The 15,502-nt window shown below is 40.1% G+C and overlaps 1 protein-coding gene across 1 annotated transcript; it reads right to left on the bottom strand.

Moving 5' to 3' along the window:
* Positions 1-6,413: 6,413 nt before the first annotated feature.
* On the bottom strand, positions 6,414-15,502 carry LOC122663274 (linoleate 9S-lipoxygenase 6-like). The gene is made up of 10 exons (XM_043858958.1): positions 15,426-15,502; positions 12,134-12,258; positions 11,773-12,053; positions 11,373-11,613; positions 10,897-11,238; positions 9,793-9,878; positions 8,463-8,552; positions 8,075-8,373; positions 7,449-7,712; positions 6,414-7,336 (listed from the first exon to the last, which is right to left on the bottom strand). The coding sequence occupies exons 1-10, from the start codon at positions 15,500-15,502 to the stop codon at positions 6,568-6,570; spliced, it is 2,574 nt and encodes an 857-aa protein (XP_043714893.1). The 3' UTR covers positions 6,414-6,567.

The following is a 15,502-nucleotide window of genomic DNA, read 5'->3' as shown; positions in this document are numbered from 1 at the left end:
TCTAAGTATAGAATGTAAAGAGGCTTTTGTAATTATCCATGTTCTGCGTCTGGGTTCTTGTTTGATGCTTCAATGTTTGATTCAGTTATGGATTCATTTTCATTTAAACACATGTGCCTGTGGAGGCCTCAAAGTATGTTCACAACATGCAAGGAAGCACACAAGTATCTTCTAACATTGATTCACAATGGGAGGAGGTGTGGCTAATGACCCACTCGACCCTTCCCCTCTCGAGAATAAAAAGAAGGGAGGGTGAGGGGGCTTGTAAAACTGACTGACTAGAGCTGGAGCAGATCTTAGTGAACTCAATGTCTCAGTGGGATGTTGGTTTCCCTATCTATTTGTACCTACTGATACCTATAACTCTGCAGTAACAGTAGCTAATTGCACTGTTTTGAGACTCTTATCTCTCACTAAAGTTCTGATTTCTTGGGTTGATTTGTATTAGAACGAATTGTAGCATTCTTAGTATTTCGAGCCAATTACAGTCGCCAATATAGACAATAAATACTTATCCTTATTTACATAATAGCAATTGGATTCTTTCAAGTTTTAGTATCCAATTCATTATGAAGGCATGATGTTAAGTTAAAGATAACCATCTAAAAGTGTGCAAGGCAATGGATATTTTGCCTCAAAAACCCTAAATTTCTACCCCAAAGCACTAAAAACAGAGTTCCCCAGTATTCTCATCAAATAGTCTTCTTGACTGCAAAACTAAAATTTCCATTTTCTTTGATTTGGTGAAGCTAAATTTGGAAGAAATTTTCCCCTGTTCACTGACGGCAACAATAAAACCGAAAGACTTTCAAATGCAAAACCCAAGCTCAATATACTGATAGAAACCTAAAAGTACGGGAACCAAAAGCTCTATCAAACCCCACCAATTCCTTTATACGGAACCGATGTGGATCAGCCCCCATATAGCTGTTATGGATCGTCACATTTTTGTTTCCATTTTCCATGGAGACTGGTAAAACAGATTTCATTTGTTGTGGCACTTGGTAGGATCATTGGGCAGTGGATTTCCTACAATGACTTAGGTAAAACCAATATCATTGTTCTTCAGCTTCCTATGAAGAACAATAAACCACCGCTTTAGCTTTAGCCCATATAAAGTTACCCCATTGATCTCTAACAACCAGACCAGTAGCTGAGTTATCCTTATCAACAGCTCCATCAACTTTGCTTTTCAAACACCAAGAAGGATGTGGCTTCCCCCTCCCCACCCCCCACCCTCATCCAAAACATTCTATTGAGAGGGGCTTCTACTTCCCTGCAAAAACCTATCTCATAAACATACTATTAGCCCAAAGAATTATCTGCTTAAGATCTGAACTCAACATTTTGATCCTTTCACATATTCCACATGATAAGCACACCTAAACTGAATCCAAACTGACCCTCTTGTAATAAACCATTCCGATAGCTTACCCCCATTTTTAACCAAGCAACAAGATTCATATTACAGTTATCAAATCTAACAAAAAGAGAAGATCCAAACCATTCAATTCAACCATAATCATAGGAAAATAGCATGTGATCTAATGTTTTATCTTCCTTACCACTAACTCATAGTCTCTGCTGAGAAAAGAGAAATACTAGTGAATGGAATTCTTAAGATAGCTTGACAACTACCTTCATCAAGCGTTCCCTCACTAGATCATAGTTCCAACACATCAAAGAGTTCCCAATCTCATGGAGCTTTGGATTAACAGTCACAAACTGGTCTCCAATCTCATGGAACCAGTTTGAACCAAACCAACCAAACTGGCACCCTGACTTAGTGTACTTCTCAGTCATATTGAACTCTAATTTCATCCTCCATTGAACCGGTCCAACTCACCGGTTCAAGCAACCATCCCATTACAAATCCATAATTATTAGTTTATTACAACAGAGCCCTCATAGTCATGCTAGCTACAGAGAAGGGTCCGTGGGGAAAGGCGGAAAGCAAATGGATTCTTTTGATTAAGGTCGGGGCTATGTATGCCAAGAAAGCTCTGATAACCAAAGCGGGCCTCAGTGGCCACTCTTCCGTGTTTGCCAAGCTCATCACTTTCTCTGCTCTATCAACCTCAGGCCTCCATAATTCGTTAATCTATATGTACTCTCAATGTGGGTTCCTCCTTGATCTTGGACGACGTGTTTTAGATGAAATGATAGAGAAGACAGTTGCTTCGTGGAATACCATGATTGCTGCATATAATCGGATAAATGATTTTGAATTAGCAGATTTGCTGCTGCAATCGATTTCTGTGAAAAACGTGGTTTCGTGGAATAACCTTATAACCCTCTAAATTAAATGTAGTGATATCGAAGGAGCAAGGAGATTGTTCGAAAAAATGCCTGAGAAAGTGTCCGTTTCATGGAATTCATTGATTGCTGGTTATATCCAGATCAAAGATTACAATGGGGGCACTGGAGCTATTCCATGATATGCAGGCTGGCAGGGTTGAAGCGACATTCGTATCTGTTCTAGGTACCTGAGGAGAAACGAGAGCACTGAACATGGGAAGGGAGATTCATGGCCTATTAGAATCTAAAATTGAAGGGTTCTTGGGGAATGCTCTTCGGGATATGTACACATGGCCTGGGATGTTTTTAATGGGATGAAGATGAAGAATGTAAGCTGCTGGAATTCAATGGTTGTGGGTTTGGCCGCTCATGGTTACTGTGAGGAAACTTTGGAGTTGTTTTCAGACATGGAAATGAGACTTGATGAGGTTAGCCCCAACTGTATCACCTTTATTGGTGTTCTGATTGCCTGCAGCATAAAGGCCTGGTTGAAGAGGGCCGTTGATATTTTGGCCGCATGATTGGAAAGTACAAAATCAGGCCTGATATTAAACATTACGGATGCATGGTTGATCGTCATAGCAGATGTGGTTTGCTGGATGAAGCTCATCACATTGTCAAAACAATGCCATTTAGTGCAAACTCTGTCCTCTGGAGAACATTGCTGGGTGCTTGCAGGAACTGCGGGCATGTTGCGTTGGCAGAGGAAGATTTTCAAAGACTTGCTCAGATGGAGCCTCTTAGAGATGGAGATTGGGTTTTGATGTCAAATATTTATGCTGAAGCCATGAGATGGGATGATGTTAAAAGAGTGAGGAATGAGATGATTGATTTGAAGATCTTGAAGAAACCTGGATCCAGCCAAAGTGAGGTGAAATAATTAAATGGATTATGCATTTTTATTACTGAATTGGCAGAATTTATTTTCATGGGAATTTGAGCAATGTGATAGGCCTGTTTGGGCAATGCAGTACATTGGATTGTCTTGTCTGGTTTATTTTTTAATATCTTATGTTGGACTCTAAAATGCCATGGTCATCATGCAGTGGAAAGTAGGAATCTGTGTTGCAGTGAATGATGGGTCTAAGCTTTTCAACTCCATTTTTTTTTCTGATAAGTATTTGAACTCCATGTTTATTTTTGCTACTTGAAGTATCCAGTAAGACAATTAAAGGGGGTTCTTTGATGTGAAATTGTTTTCCCCCCTTTTGGAAGAAAAATTCCTCTTATTATCCCAAAACCAAACACTAATATGCAAATGGTTATGGAGCCTTGGGGAGCAATCTAGCGAAGGTTATTATGGCAAAGCATGGGTTGGGAGGTAGCTGGAACTTTGGACAAGTAAGACGGACTTACGGTGTTGGTGTTAGGAAGGGTATTATGTATGGATTCAGTTGTTTTGGTCAAGGAATTGAAATAGAGCTGGCGTTTGGTGATAGAAGCCATTTTCGGGCTTGAAAGTGGTGTGATGAAAAACCTCTAGCAGAAGTACACTAATGCAGATAAGTCACCTACTAGTCTTATTTTATAGGAAATAGGCCTTGGGTTGGGTTATGTATGTATTGGGCCTTTGATTCCATGTGTTTTCTTTGTAATGGGCCTAAAATATGTGTACAAGGTAGGCATATGGGATTAGGCTTAGTTAGCCATTTAAGTTTTCCTATTAGCATTATGTTTCTTTATGTTGCTTAGCAATAAGAATTACTATTCCTAATCAGAATAGGACTTTGGTTTATTTCTATAAATACATTGTAAGGCTTAAAAGCTCAGAGGATTTGAATATTGAATTTTCTGAGTTGCTTTAGCCTCAAATAGCTGTGAGATACAGTGGGTGAGAGTCCCGAACCTGAGAGAGGTTGCTGTGATTGATTTCTCCTATTCCCTTCTCTGTTTTGCCACCACCTATATGCTCCCTTGAGTTCTGATCAAGTAATATAGGTGCTGATTGTGTTCTCTCTTTGATCTTGACTGAGTTAACATTCCATTCCTCCTTTGTTGTAGTCTATTCATCAGGTAAGATCATCACAACCCTAAATACTGTGATTTTATAGCTGGCGGATACTCTGTTTTGAAGTCAATTTCAGACCTTGGTGATTTGCTTCTTGAATCTGATTAGTTTATTGGATTAACTTCAAATTTTAGAATATCAAAAAACCTCCCTTGAGAGCAACTTGATTCTGGTTTGGAGGCTTTCTGATCATTGGTGAGCCTGCTACTTAAAAATCTCTCCAAATGTGCAAATTTAGATTTCAGAAATTTAGTTCCTCTAATTACTCCTAAGTTCGTTCATATTGATGTTTTCCTTAATGGGCCACATATATGGTCAAGACAATTCCAAAATAAAAAAAAAAAAAAATTAGATCAGTTTCAGAAAAAAGTGTTTTTTATATTGTTTGGTTGGCACAATGCTTGGAACTATATTTATAATCAATGTCTTAATACTAATATTGTTTTAAATGTCAATTAATGTTGTAGAAGATGCTAGTCATTTTGTAATAGGAAAGTATGTGCTCTGCAATCTTATTCAACTACAAATTTTTTATTTTCTAATTCACAGAAACCCCAAGAAAACATCTTGCGAAATGAGGAAATTAATGCATCAACAGCCCTTGCAGTTTCTTATTTCTGTCACATGGACCAAACCGTGTTGTACTAAAGATTCTTCAGGCGAGTAATCATCTATTTCCTTCAAATGTCTATCTCATTTGTTTCATTTTCTTTCCTAACAAATGATTCTTTTTAAAATATCTACAGCCAGATATAATTGCCCCAGGAGTAGATTTCTTGTTAGCATTCTTACCTGTTGCTTCACTATCAGATACCAACGCTGATGTATGGTTTGTGAAGTATAATATATTGTCTGGAATCTCCTTGGACATCGCTACTGGTGCTGCGGCTTATGTTAAATCTTTTGATCCAGATTAGTCACCTTCAGCAATCAAATCTGCTCTTATGACTATTGGTAATCCCCATTGCTCACCTCCTCTTTACTTGCCAATGTTTTTCATTTTGAAACCTCTATGTTTGAAAATCCATGTGTGCAAGTTTCCCTGTGCTTGATAGTGTTGCTATGCATGTTAAATCATAAGTTAGTCAAAGTTTTTGTAGTCAGTGATCTTTTTGATTTGTATAACTATTCTAATATATTAGCCCAGCCCGACCCTGAGGGTGGGTCAGGCCAGACCTGGGTTCAGCTAAGGGTACTCAGGGTTGGGCTGGGGTTTTCAAAAGCCCGGCCCAACCCGACCGTGTTGCAGCCCTACTTTTATGGAATTGGAGAGGATTATTTTCCCTCCCCTCCCCCCCCCCAAAAAAAATATATCTTATCGAATTTTTCCGTGCGAACTTCCAGTTTGGTTAGGAAATCCCTTTTAAATATTAAAAATGGATTGTATCCCCTCATTTCTTCTTTCTGAGACTCGAGAAGTCGAAACGCTCTCTCTCTCTCTCTCTCTCTCGTTTAACGATCAGAATTACATGAAGAGCCTCCCGGTGAGACCACAGAGACCTATTCAGATCCTCTACTGCCGAGCTGACCTGCAGGACCCTACTGCCAAGACACAGCAAGGCAGTAAATGACCACCTTACCCCCACTCGGGCAGGGTTAAGGCGGTCATTCCTCGCCTTGCTGTGTCTTGGCAGTAGGGTCCTGCCAGGCAGCTCGGCAGTAGAGGATCCAAATTGCCTGGTGAGCCCCTCGCTCTCCCTTCTCTCGCTCCCATCCCAGGTGGATAACCTGTCACTCTCACCTTCACATCTCTTATTGTACGACACTGTAAGCCTGTCTCCCTATCTCCAAATTCTTGTTTCTGTCCCTCTTTCTCTTTCTCTTCTCCCTTCTTCCTTCACTTGTGAGTTTGGTTGTGAGGGCTCCTTGGGTTGTTGAACCCAAGAGTGTTGAAGGACAGCATCTACTCATGCAAGTGTCGCCGGCGTGGTCTGCTGCAAAGTCCCTGTGTTGCTTCGTAGAGGAAAAAGTAAGTTACTTAGGAGACAATGCATTTGCTATGCTTAAGGTATCTATTCTCCTTGTCCATAAGATGGATTTGTCAAATGCCTTATACCCACATAAGGATTGATCATAGGTCTAATGAGATTAGACAAATTAAATTTATTTTTCCCGCTGTGTATTCAATCAACTCTTTCATATAACACTCCCAATTAATCAATATCTTTCACAATACATTTACAACAATCAATCTCAATCCTTTACGTCAATCTATAGAGGCATAATAAGAAACCCATATGAAAACTTAAAGGACAGAACTACTAAATTGACACACTATTGGGGATTCCCTTCCCTGTAATTCCACCTTTGGAGATCACATTTGATGTATCAGGGTACAACAGTGTGTATGGAATCTTTGCAGGTCCTGACCTGTTCTTCAGCTTAGGATTCATGTTCTTTTCAGTGATTCTCATCTCTACCTCTTTTAGATTCTCCACAAATTTATTGAATTTCTGGCGGATCTCTTCATTGTCGGTCCATTCCGTCGATTGTCGTTGGCCCAAGTAGACCTCTTCAGTTGTATGCTTTGAAAGGACCTCTATCAATGCTACACCTAGAGTCATCTCAAATCTATGAGGCAGCATGCTCAAATGGTACTTTTCTGGATCTTTAAGGAACTCACTGAATTCAGATGTCCCCTCCAACGGAATAAATCTCCGACAAAGCGTCGGTCGGTTGGGAGGATAGCCGGCATAACCATATTGCCCAAAGTTCACAGAGGCATGAAATGCTGAAGCAATCCATATAAGGGTAGTTAGAGCCTCTACTAGGTCAGGGATGGTATCCATTTTATACCACCAATCTTCATTGTGCTTATCACCATGACCTGTTTTCCGGATTTCCAGCCACCATGCTTGAATTTCAACATCAGAAAGGACGGCATCGTCACTGTTATAGTATACTAAGCAATAGTCCTTGACCCATGTCTTCACGGCAGTCCATATCTCTAGCCCATCAGAACCATAAGGGTAGTCTTCAAAGAGAATTCGCACTCCAGAGGGGCTGTCTTCATCCTCCAATGCTAGATTCCTGAAATTAAAGTTCTTAAATCCAATATTAGATCCTGTTGTTATATGTATATAGATTTGTATATATCTATGTGATTTTGATTTATATATTGAAGATATCAAGTAATTAATACCTTTCGAGAAGATCTATAGGAAGGGCTTGGTTCCTAAAGTTCCACTCTTTGTAGAGTGCAGAAGACAACTCCATCGAAATCTTGGCAGGGAACATTGTCTTCTCTAGAACTCCTCCAGAGTTGATGAGAATACTCCGAGCAAGTGCATTTATATGCATTGTGTCCTTGAAGTGAGGATCAAGCAACCGGTGAACCGGATGCATCACGCTCAACTGCCTTCTTGTTGCAATGATGAACGGCTCGATGATGGCGTGTGTCTTTAACCTACAGTGAGGGAAGTAATTAAGCATAAAAAATTTCACTCTATTCAGCATGAAGAATGGTTACTAATTACTCTATTTTCTCTCTAGAGCTTCCCCATGATCTTGCCCTTTCAAGATAAAATGACCAACTTGATTGAGGTCCTAACATCTGTTTTTTTTTTTTGGAGAACCAGTTCTAACCGGTTTTAGCCAGAACCAGCCACTTACTATTTTTGTTTTTTTGTTTTTTTTGTGAAAGCCATTCCTATTCCTAAAGTAAATTTTAGTTGTTTTTTATCATCTCAAAATACATGATTGACCTACAATGCATACCAAATGCAGCCTAAGTGTTCAAACAAGCAGCTGATATGTCATTTTCCTCACCAATGGCTTATTAATTGATGGTAACCAGAATCATTAGCGACCACATGAGTCTTAGCAAGATGCCACAGTGCTGCTTCAGCACCGATACTGGCTGGGAGAAATACTCGACTGGTGACTTCACCCTCTTTGGGGCCTGGCAAGCTCAATTCAATTGCAACCGGCTTTAGTGTCCCTTCTTTCCTTAGAAACAAAATCGTCCGGGAAGCATACATGCAGACCCCTTGGGTGTTTATCCTCGCTAGATATGGTAAGAGGTAGTCATGGTGATCCAAGATGAATATCCTCCATTGCCTCATTGCCTATAAATGAAAATCCAATAGTCCAAATCAAAACATTTCAGGAAAAACAAAAACAAAAACAAAGGTGAAACATATAATTAGTTAATTACCGCATCAAGAGATAGACCATCCAATTTGCCCTCCAAATGTGATGCTTTTATGGTACTCTTCTTACCATCTTTACCTTGGGGTGGAAATTTCTGTCAAGAATGAATATTAAATTTTAGATAACTCCTTCCTAGCTTAGCCAGTAGAGCACATAGCTTTAGGGTATCAATCTTCGGTTTTGGTTATTTGGTGCGGTTTCAGTTAGGTTCAAGATACAAAATGCAGAAACCAAAATCAAATCGAGGATAGGAACACATTTTCATAACCAAAACCGAATCGATTCGGTTCGGTTTCGATTTTTATTCAGTTCCTTAGGTTTTAATTTGGTTTAGGTCTTATTTTAGGTGTTTGGGCCAACTTTTTACATCTTCCCCAGCAAAAAAACCTTTATTTGTTAAGGTAATAATCCACCAAACTTTTACAACATTAAAAAAGAATAGAATTTAGCATCCACATTGATCGAAAAGTTAAATATATATATATATATATATATATATATATATATATATATATATATGGGGAATAGAACGCTACCCAGTCGTGTGCTAGGCGTGGCGACCACACCTAGACACATAACCGCCTTGGGGCATGGAATTTCCGCCTTTACATGGGGCAAGGCGGTCATTTCCAGATGCTGCAAGGCGGTTATGTGTCTAGGTGTGCTCGCCACACCTAGCGCATGACCGGGTAACGTTCTTTCTCCCAAAAAATATATATAATTTTACCAGTTCCTTATTTAGTTAGAAATCGGTTCGGTTTAACGGTTTTATTCATGACACCGAAACCGAACTGAAAAAAGATTCCATCTTTTGAAACTAAAACCGAACCGATTTACTTTGGTTGGGTTTGATTTTAAAGAGCCGATTTCGATTTCAGTTCTAAATTGACACTCGTACATGGGTTATAACCATGTTGGCATAGGTTCAATTCCCACAGACAATGTTAATGGGTTGAAATTACAATTATTTTTCCTTTCTGTGGGTTCATTAAAAGAAGGAGCAACACAACAGATAGTAATGGAGACATCATTTTTGGCCTTTTGGGCCTCGAACACATGGGTTCAATAAAGAATATGGCCCACTTAAGGTATAAAAATGGAGAAAATTTTGGGTTGTAGGTTTGCAACAGTGAAAAGAGAGAATTTTGGACTTTGGGTTTGGGTGCACCGAAATTTAGCCTACTCAAGTTTTAGTAGACATGACTTGCAGGCAACTTTGATTGTGAGCTCATCAAATGAAAACTCAGAAATCCAACAATAAAAGATCTCATTGGAAGATTTTTGTGAGATATGGCCCATACAAAGTTTAATTGAACCCCTGTTTAGAATATTACCCGTAAGCATTTGATTACAGCTGCATTAACTCCTGCAAGCATTTCTCGTCCGAATTCTTCATCATCCTTCCAAGCCATCTGATTCTCTAGATTAGATCAATAAAACAAGACTAGGATTAAAAAGAGAAAGAGGGGGTGGGGGGGACAAGAAACAAGTAATGGAAAATCCAAAATGGTGCTTCCAATTTTCTCAATTATTTATTTAAAATGTAATATTTGATGTGCCATATAGCGAAGGTATTTGTTGAAGAGATGAGGATGTTAAGATGGATGTGCGGCAAAGCTAGGAAGGATAAAGTGAGAAACGAACATATTAGAGCTGATGTGAAAGTTTCCCCGATTAGACAAGCTCCGAAAATGTCATCTGAGGTGGTTTGGCCATGTGCAGCGGAGGTCTGGGGATGCCCTGGTAAGTCGGAGTGATCTGATTCTGATTGAAGGAGCTAAAAGAGCTAGGGGCAGGCCTAAAATGACGATAGGTGAGGTTGTGAAGAATGACATGCATGGTCTGGGCCTTGTGCCAAGTATGACCTCAGATAGAGCCTATTAGAGGGCAAAGACCCACTTTGTCGACACCATGTTAGCTGAGATTTTCCTGATTTCCTGGGCTATCCTCTTTCCTCTACTTTTATTTTCTGTTTCTCACTTTTGTTTTCTCATGTCTTCATTTTTATTCTTCATTCCTCTTCCTTTCCTTTCCCTTTGTGAGGACCTCAGTTTTCCCTACTTTATTTCGAAAGGATCCATGTAGCCGACCCCATTGAGTTGGGATAAGGCTGAGTTGTTGTTGTTGTAATATTTGATGAAATTCAGATTTTTCATTAAACAAGTTAGCTAAAATGACTCTGTTACTAGAATGATGACCATTGTATGGATAAAAATCAATACTGATTCTTATATATTGGAAGGTGTATTTTAAAGTAATTATTATTATTATTATTATTTATTTTGGGGGGGGGGGGGGGTTGTGGTGGTGGTGGTGGTGTGCTAATGTATAAGGCTTCTAATGATATCAAGACTCTTGATTAGATATCCCAAGGTAAATTAAAAATAAGGTTTACTTGGTTCTTTAATGTTTGTTCCTCCAGTAATGTATGTCCTCACCTTGTATAATTTGAGGAATTGGAAATTTTACTTCATGTTGTTTGCTTGCATGATTGGTGGTCTCTTTGATGAGTTCCTCTGGAACTAACTTCTTCAATTGCTCTGTTACCCATCCATCCAACACCTTATTTCGTTTGTTGTAGATGTCATTTATCTTCTCCAATGAATCGAAGCTACCCGACTGATTCTGGTACAAGGCTTTTGTCTCAGGGATTAAGAAATGTAAGACTGCTTCGATTGAATTTGATATGAACTCTGACATTTTCTGTTGGCTGAATCGCTCGTCTGGAGGAACATAGATGTCCAGATTAATGATTTCTGGTCGACTCTCTGCTAAAGGATCTACGCAAAAGAAAATAGGCACCATCATCATCATCTAGTACTGGTTAACGTAACTTTGTTTTTGAAGAGAGACTGCACTATATGATAAATATGAGAAGAGAAAGAAGTAGGCCTAGTGAAGATTGAAGATGTACCTTCCTTGCTAGGAGGCCGCCCTGTTCTCCCTCGTCGCGGATATGGGTACTTTACTGATCCACCGAGGACTGGTCTTGCGTATTCATGGCCCTTATCAGGATGTCCGAGATCATTGTAGCAGTCATAGTCATATATTCGTTCCCATTCTTTCCTTTCTCCAGTTCCATCTCCTCTCAAGGTATGAAGTTCTTCTTCCCTCAATGGCTCTAGAGCTTTTGGAGTAAGATTTGGAAGGTAACTCTACATGGCCACCAGAAAATTCTCAGTTGTAATTAAGAATTATGATGAATTAAACCAATGTTTTAGGTTATATTAAGTTTCAAATTATTTTGATTCATGCCACATTTACAGAGTTCATAATAAAGAAAAAGTAAATCAAGTTGAGACAAGGAGACATACAGCATTGGAGAAGAACAGGCGGCCATGTTTTGTTTTACTAACTGGATAAACCCAAGAGTTGCAGTCGAAATGAATTTTACGATTATCAAATAACTCGAGAGTTGCAGATATAAGGAAGAACTCATGTTTATCATGGTTTTCGGTGATGAAAGCCCCCGGTAATCCGAAATCTGACTCTACATGGAACTTAATCCTGTAAGTTATGGTGTTCTCTCCATTGTGTTTGGTTTTCTTCCCATGTTTGAAGGTTTTATGCTCACTCAACAAACCTTTACCATTTCCTGTTAACAATTAAGTTAAAACAAATTAGGCCTTGGATTAGCAGTGGTTCACATTAATTTCTGAAGTAAGATGTACTTACCAGGGTCAATTCTGGTGCCACTATGGAGATGGACTGAAGCTAATTTTCCAGGACCTGGCCGGCCAAGAGTCCGGCGAATGACGACTGTCCCCTTGATAACATGCAAATGGGCCTGAATAGTGCACCTATTAAGGGGCACAGACCTCAGCCAATCAAGAAGGTTAGAGCACCCTTCGTGACCCATTTTTTTTTGCTATCTACAAGCTTAATTTCCAGGTTGATATCCTTAACTGTTAAGTAGATGAGATCTTATATATGGGTTTGTGTCTTTCAATATGTGGAGAATTCGGAGTACTAAAGAATACTTGAAGGTGAAGGAAAATGAGATTTAGTTAAAACATAAAAATTATGGAGAAGGAAAGAAGTGTGCTTAGCTTGACACTTTAGTTGTGCATCTGGTTCCATTACTTGCTGTGTGTGATACAGTGGAGAATATAAAGGCAAGCTACCTAAGTGGGGAAAAGGGTCATTAGATTATGGGTAGAGAGCCCCTAAGGTGAGAGGAGGTCTCTCATAATGTTGTGCTTTCTCCACTTTTGGTTGAAAGGAAATGCATTACTTCACAAAGGCAATAATAGGGAATTAGGGATCGTATATTCTTATTGTCACCTGTGGACAAGGCTTGATGAGCAGGCAGTGGTGGGATGAGAGAACCTTCTTGAGCTTGCACAATCTGATCCAAATCATCAGGGTCAACCAGATTGGCAGGTGGGCCGGGTTGAGACAGTTACTTGTGGAGTTGAATACAGTTGGATGGGCATTTATGACCAAACCCACCCCCTCCTCTTATAAGATAGGCTCAAAGAGCGGGGGGGGGGGGGGGGGGAAGCACAAGTCATGTCCCTAATTTATTTTTAATGTTACAAGGAGGGATCCGGGCAAGGTGCAGAACAGGAGGCCTAAAACCATGATTTCTTGGGAGCCTACGCTCTATTGGAATAGGCTTAATCCAACGAGTTCAGATCCTCTGCACATGCGTTCACCTGAGTGTACACTTCATGTGCCAACATATGTCCTTTTGTATCCATAAATACCTCTTTTCATCCTTTAAATGATAGCAAGTAGATTAGGTGTTGACACATAAAGTGTATGTGTAGGAGATCTCAACTCCAATTCAACTGTGCTAATAGTTGTCCTAAAATTTCTACCACGTGGTATATTGGGTGAGTGTTTGGCCCAAATATCTGCCACGTGGTATATTGGGTGTGCTTTATATTTTGTAGATGGTTAGAGCTCAAGGTTCTGTACCCGCATGTCATTTTTCAGCCCAATCAGAGAGGCAATATAAAGCTAGGAACTATAGGAGGGTCCATGGATATACATGGGACGTGTCAATTCAATTATTCTCCTGGATGTTAGACTCAATGCATTGATGCAAAAACAAAGACCTTAAAGTACTACCCAAGACATAGAAGCAAAGGTCTTAGAAGACTTCTTTTGTGGTCTCCTAGGCAGAAGGATACTCTGATACTTTTTCTTTTCTTTGTGAGGAAATCTCAACCTTTAGATTAGAAGTACATATTTGTCTTTTTTTTAAGTTATTTAATGTGGATCCGCAGCAGGGGTGGAGGGGGACAATGATGTGGGTCCTGCTAGATTTATAATTGAATATTTAAAAAAAAAAAATTTACAAGGGTGAAAGTAAAAAATTGAAAATAAGTTGAGTAACCGATTAATATGTGAAACATCGAGTACTTATACTACAATTTGTCAAAACGTTTGGTATCCTGAGTGTCATTTACCCTTCTACCCTTTCCAAAGTAAAATCGCATGAAACCTTCTTCCCATTCAAAAGTTCAGATTTTCCATCTTACATGCATACCATATCCTTATATGTTTCATTTGGCCTCATGGCCATGGCATGGTGGCTCTATTGAAGTCTGACTGCCGATAATACTCAAATCAATTCCATCAAAACTTGGAATCAGGATTGGATCGGGTCCAGTCGTTTTTAATCCGGATCAACTAGGGCGATTAGGAAATAACCAGAATACATTAGATTCTGCATTAAACCAAGAAATGGCGTGTGGGTCGGCCACTCCAGATCCACAAAAATGGAGATCAACCTCAGCTTGAAATCAACGGATTCAAACGATCTGATCCCAATTCTTGAAATCCAGATTCCATCTCCCTTGTGCCAATGCGGTACAGTTGTTTTAAAATGATTGTATTTTTTACCACTAAAAAATGGGTAAGAAATCTCTATTTGATCGCATATCTCGTATATCTTTATACAAGTGTTTGGGCCAATGGATGAGCACGTCTAAATATCGGACAAAAGCATCATCTCACAATACTTTGTGAGAAGGAATAGAAAACAGCACCAAGTAGAGATCCTTTTCCCCCGAAAAATATATCAAAATTGCCGCGCGAACTTCCAGTTTCGGTTAAGAAATCCCTTTTAAATTTGAAAATCGACAATATCCCCTCATTTCTTCTTTCTCAGACTCGAGAAGTCGAAACTCTTTCTCTGTTTCTCTCTCTCGCTCTCTCCACATCTCTTATTGTACGACTTCCACCATCCCTCACTGGATTACCACTGCAACGACGATTACTCTCGCCCTCGATCTCGGTGGAGCTGCTCTGGGAAGATCCTCGCCGAAAATTCCTGATTCAGGTACTTATTAAACTCCCCACGTTCCTCTCTCCGACGATTGTTCTCCCTTCACCGTAGCACCTCCCACCATCCCCAAAACCTCACGCACGGCTTTGTATCTGTTTTCCCTTCTCAAAGACCTCTCCCTCTCCTCGATTCTTTCGCACAACCATTTACATCCTATTTCTCTTACCCTAAACTAGCACCCCACTCACCTACCCCGATTCTCTCTCCCATTCCTGGTGATTCCCCTCCTCGCTGATCTCCCAAACCCCGACTCACACAGCCACTCACACCCATGATTCCTTTCCCACAGCCTCATCAACGATACTCACCCATTCCGACTACCCCTTCTCCATCTCTCTTTTGTAACTTGGGCTTTCCTCCCATTTCCCTGCTCTCTCCGGCTTTACTTTATGCTCTCTGCCAACAATGTCCTCTAAACCCTCGACTCCCTCCTTCAGTCTTCAGCCCCACTCACCATATTAACCATTCCGATTACCCCATCTCACCTCCGATCCTCCCCCACTCAACTTCCCACCACCGATCATCCCTCATAGCTCAAACACAATAACCACCCAACCATCATTTCCAGTGTCTCTAACAGACTCTCCCTACCCTGCATCCCTCTTACCACGGCTCCAACCTCGACCACCCACTGTGCACTTTGCTTCAACTCCGGTATTGGTGACTGACCTTTGAGGTGACCTGAGAGCAACCTTGTTCCTCAGTGAAACTGTCACGTGAAGCCCACTAATCGGTTGGCTACACAT

The sequence above is a fragment of the Telopea speciosissima genome, chromosome 5, assembly GCF_018873765.1.
Source record: "Telopea speciosissima isolate NSW1024214 ecotype Mountain lineage chromosome 5, Tspe_v1, whole genome shotgun sequence".
In the NCBI taxonomy this organism is placed as follows: Eukaryota; Viridiplantae; Streptophyta; class Magnoliopsida; order Proteales; family Proteaceae; genus Telopea; species Telopea speciosissima.
Note: the sequence above shows the minus strand (reverse complement) of the source record. Positions and strands in the feature narration are given on the sequence as shown.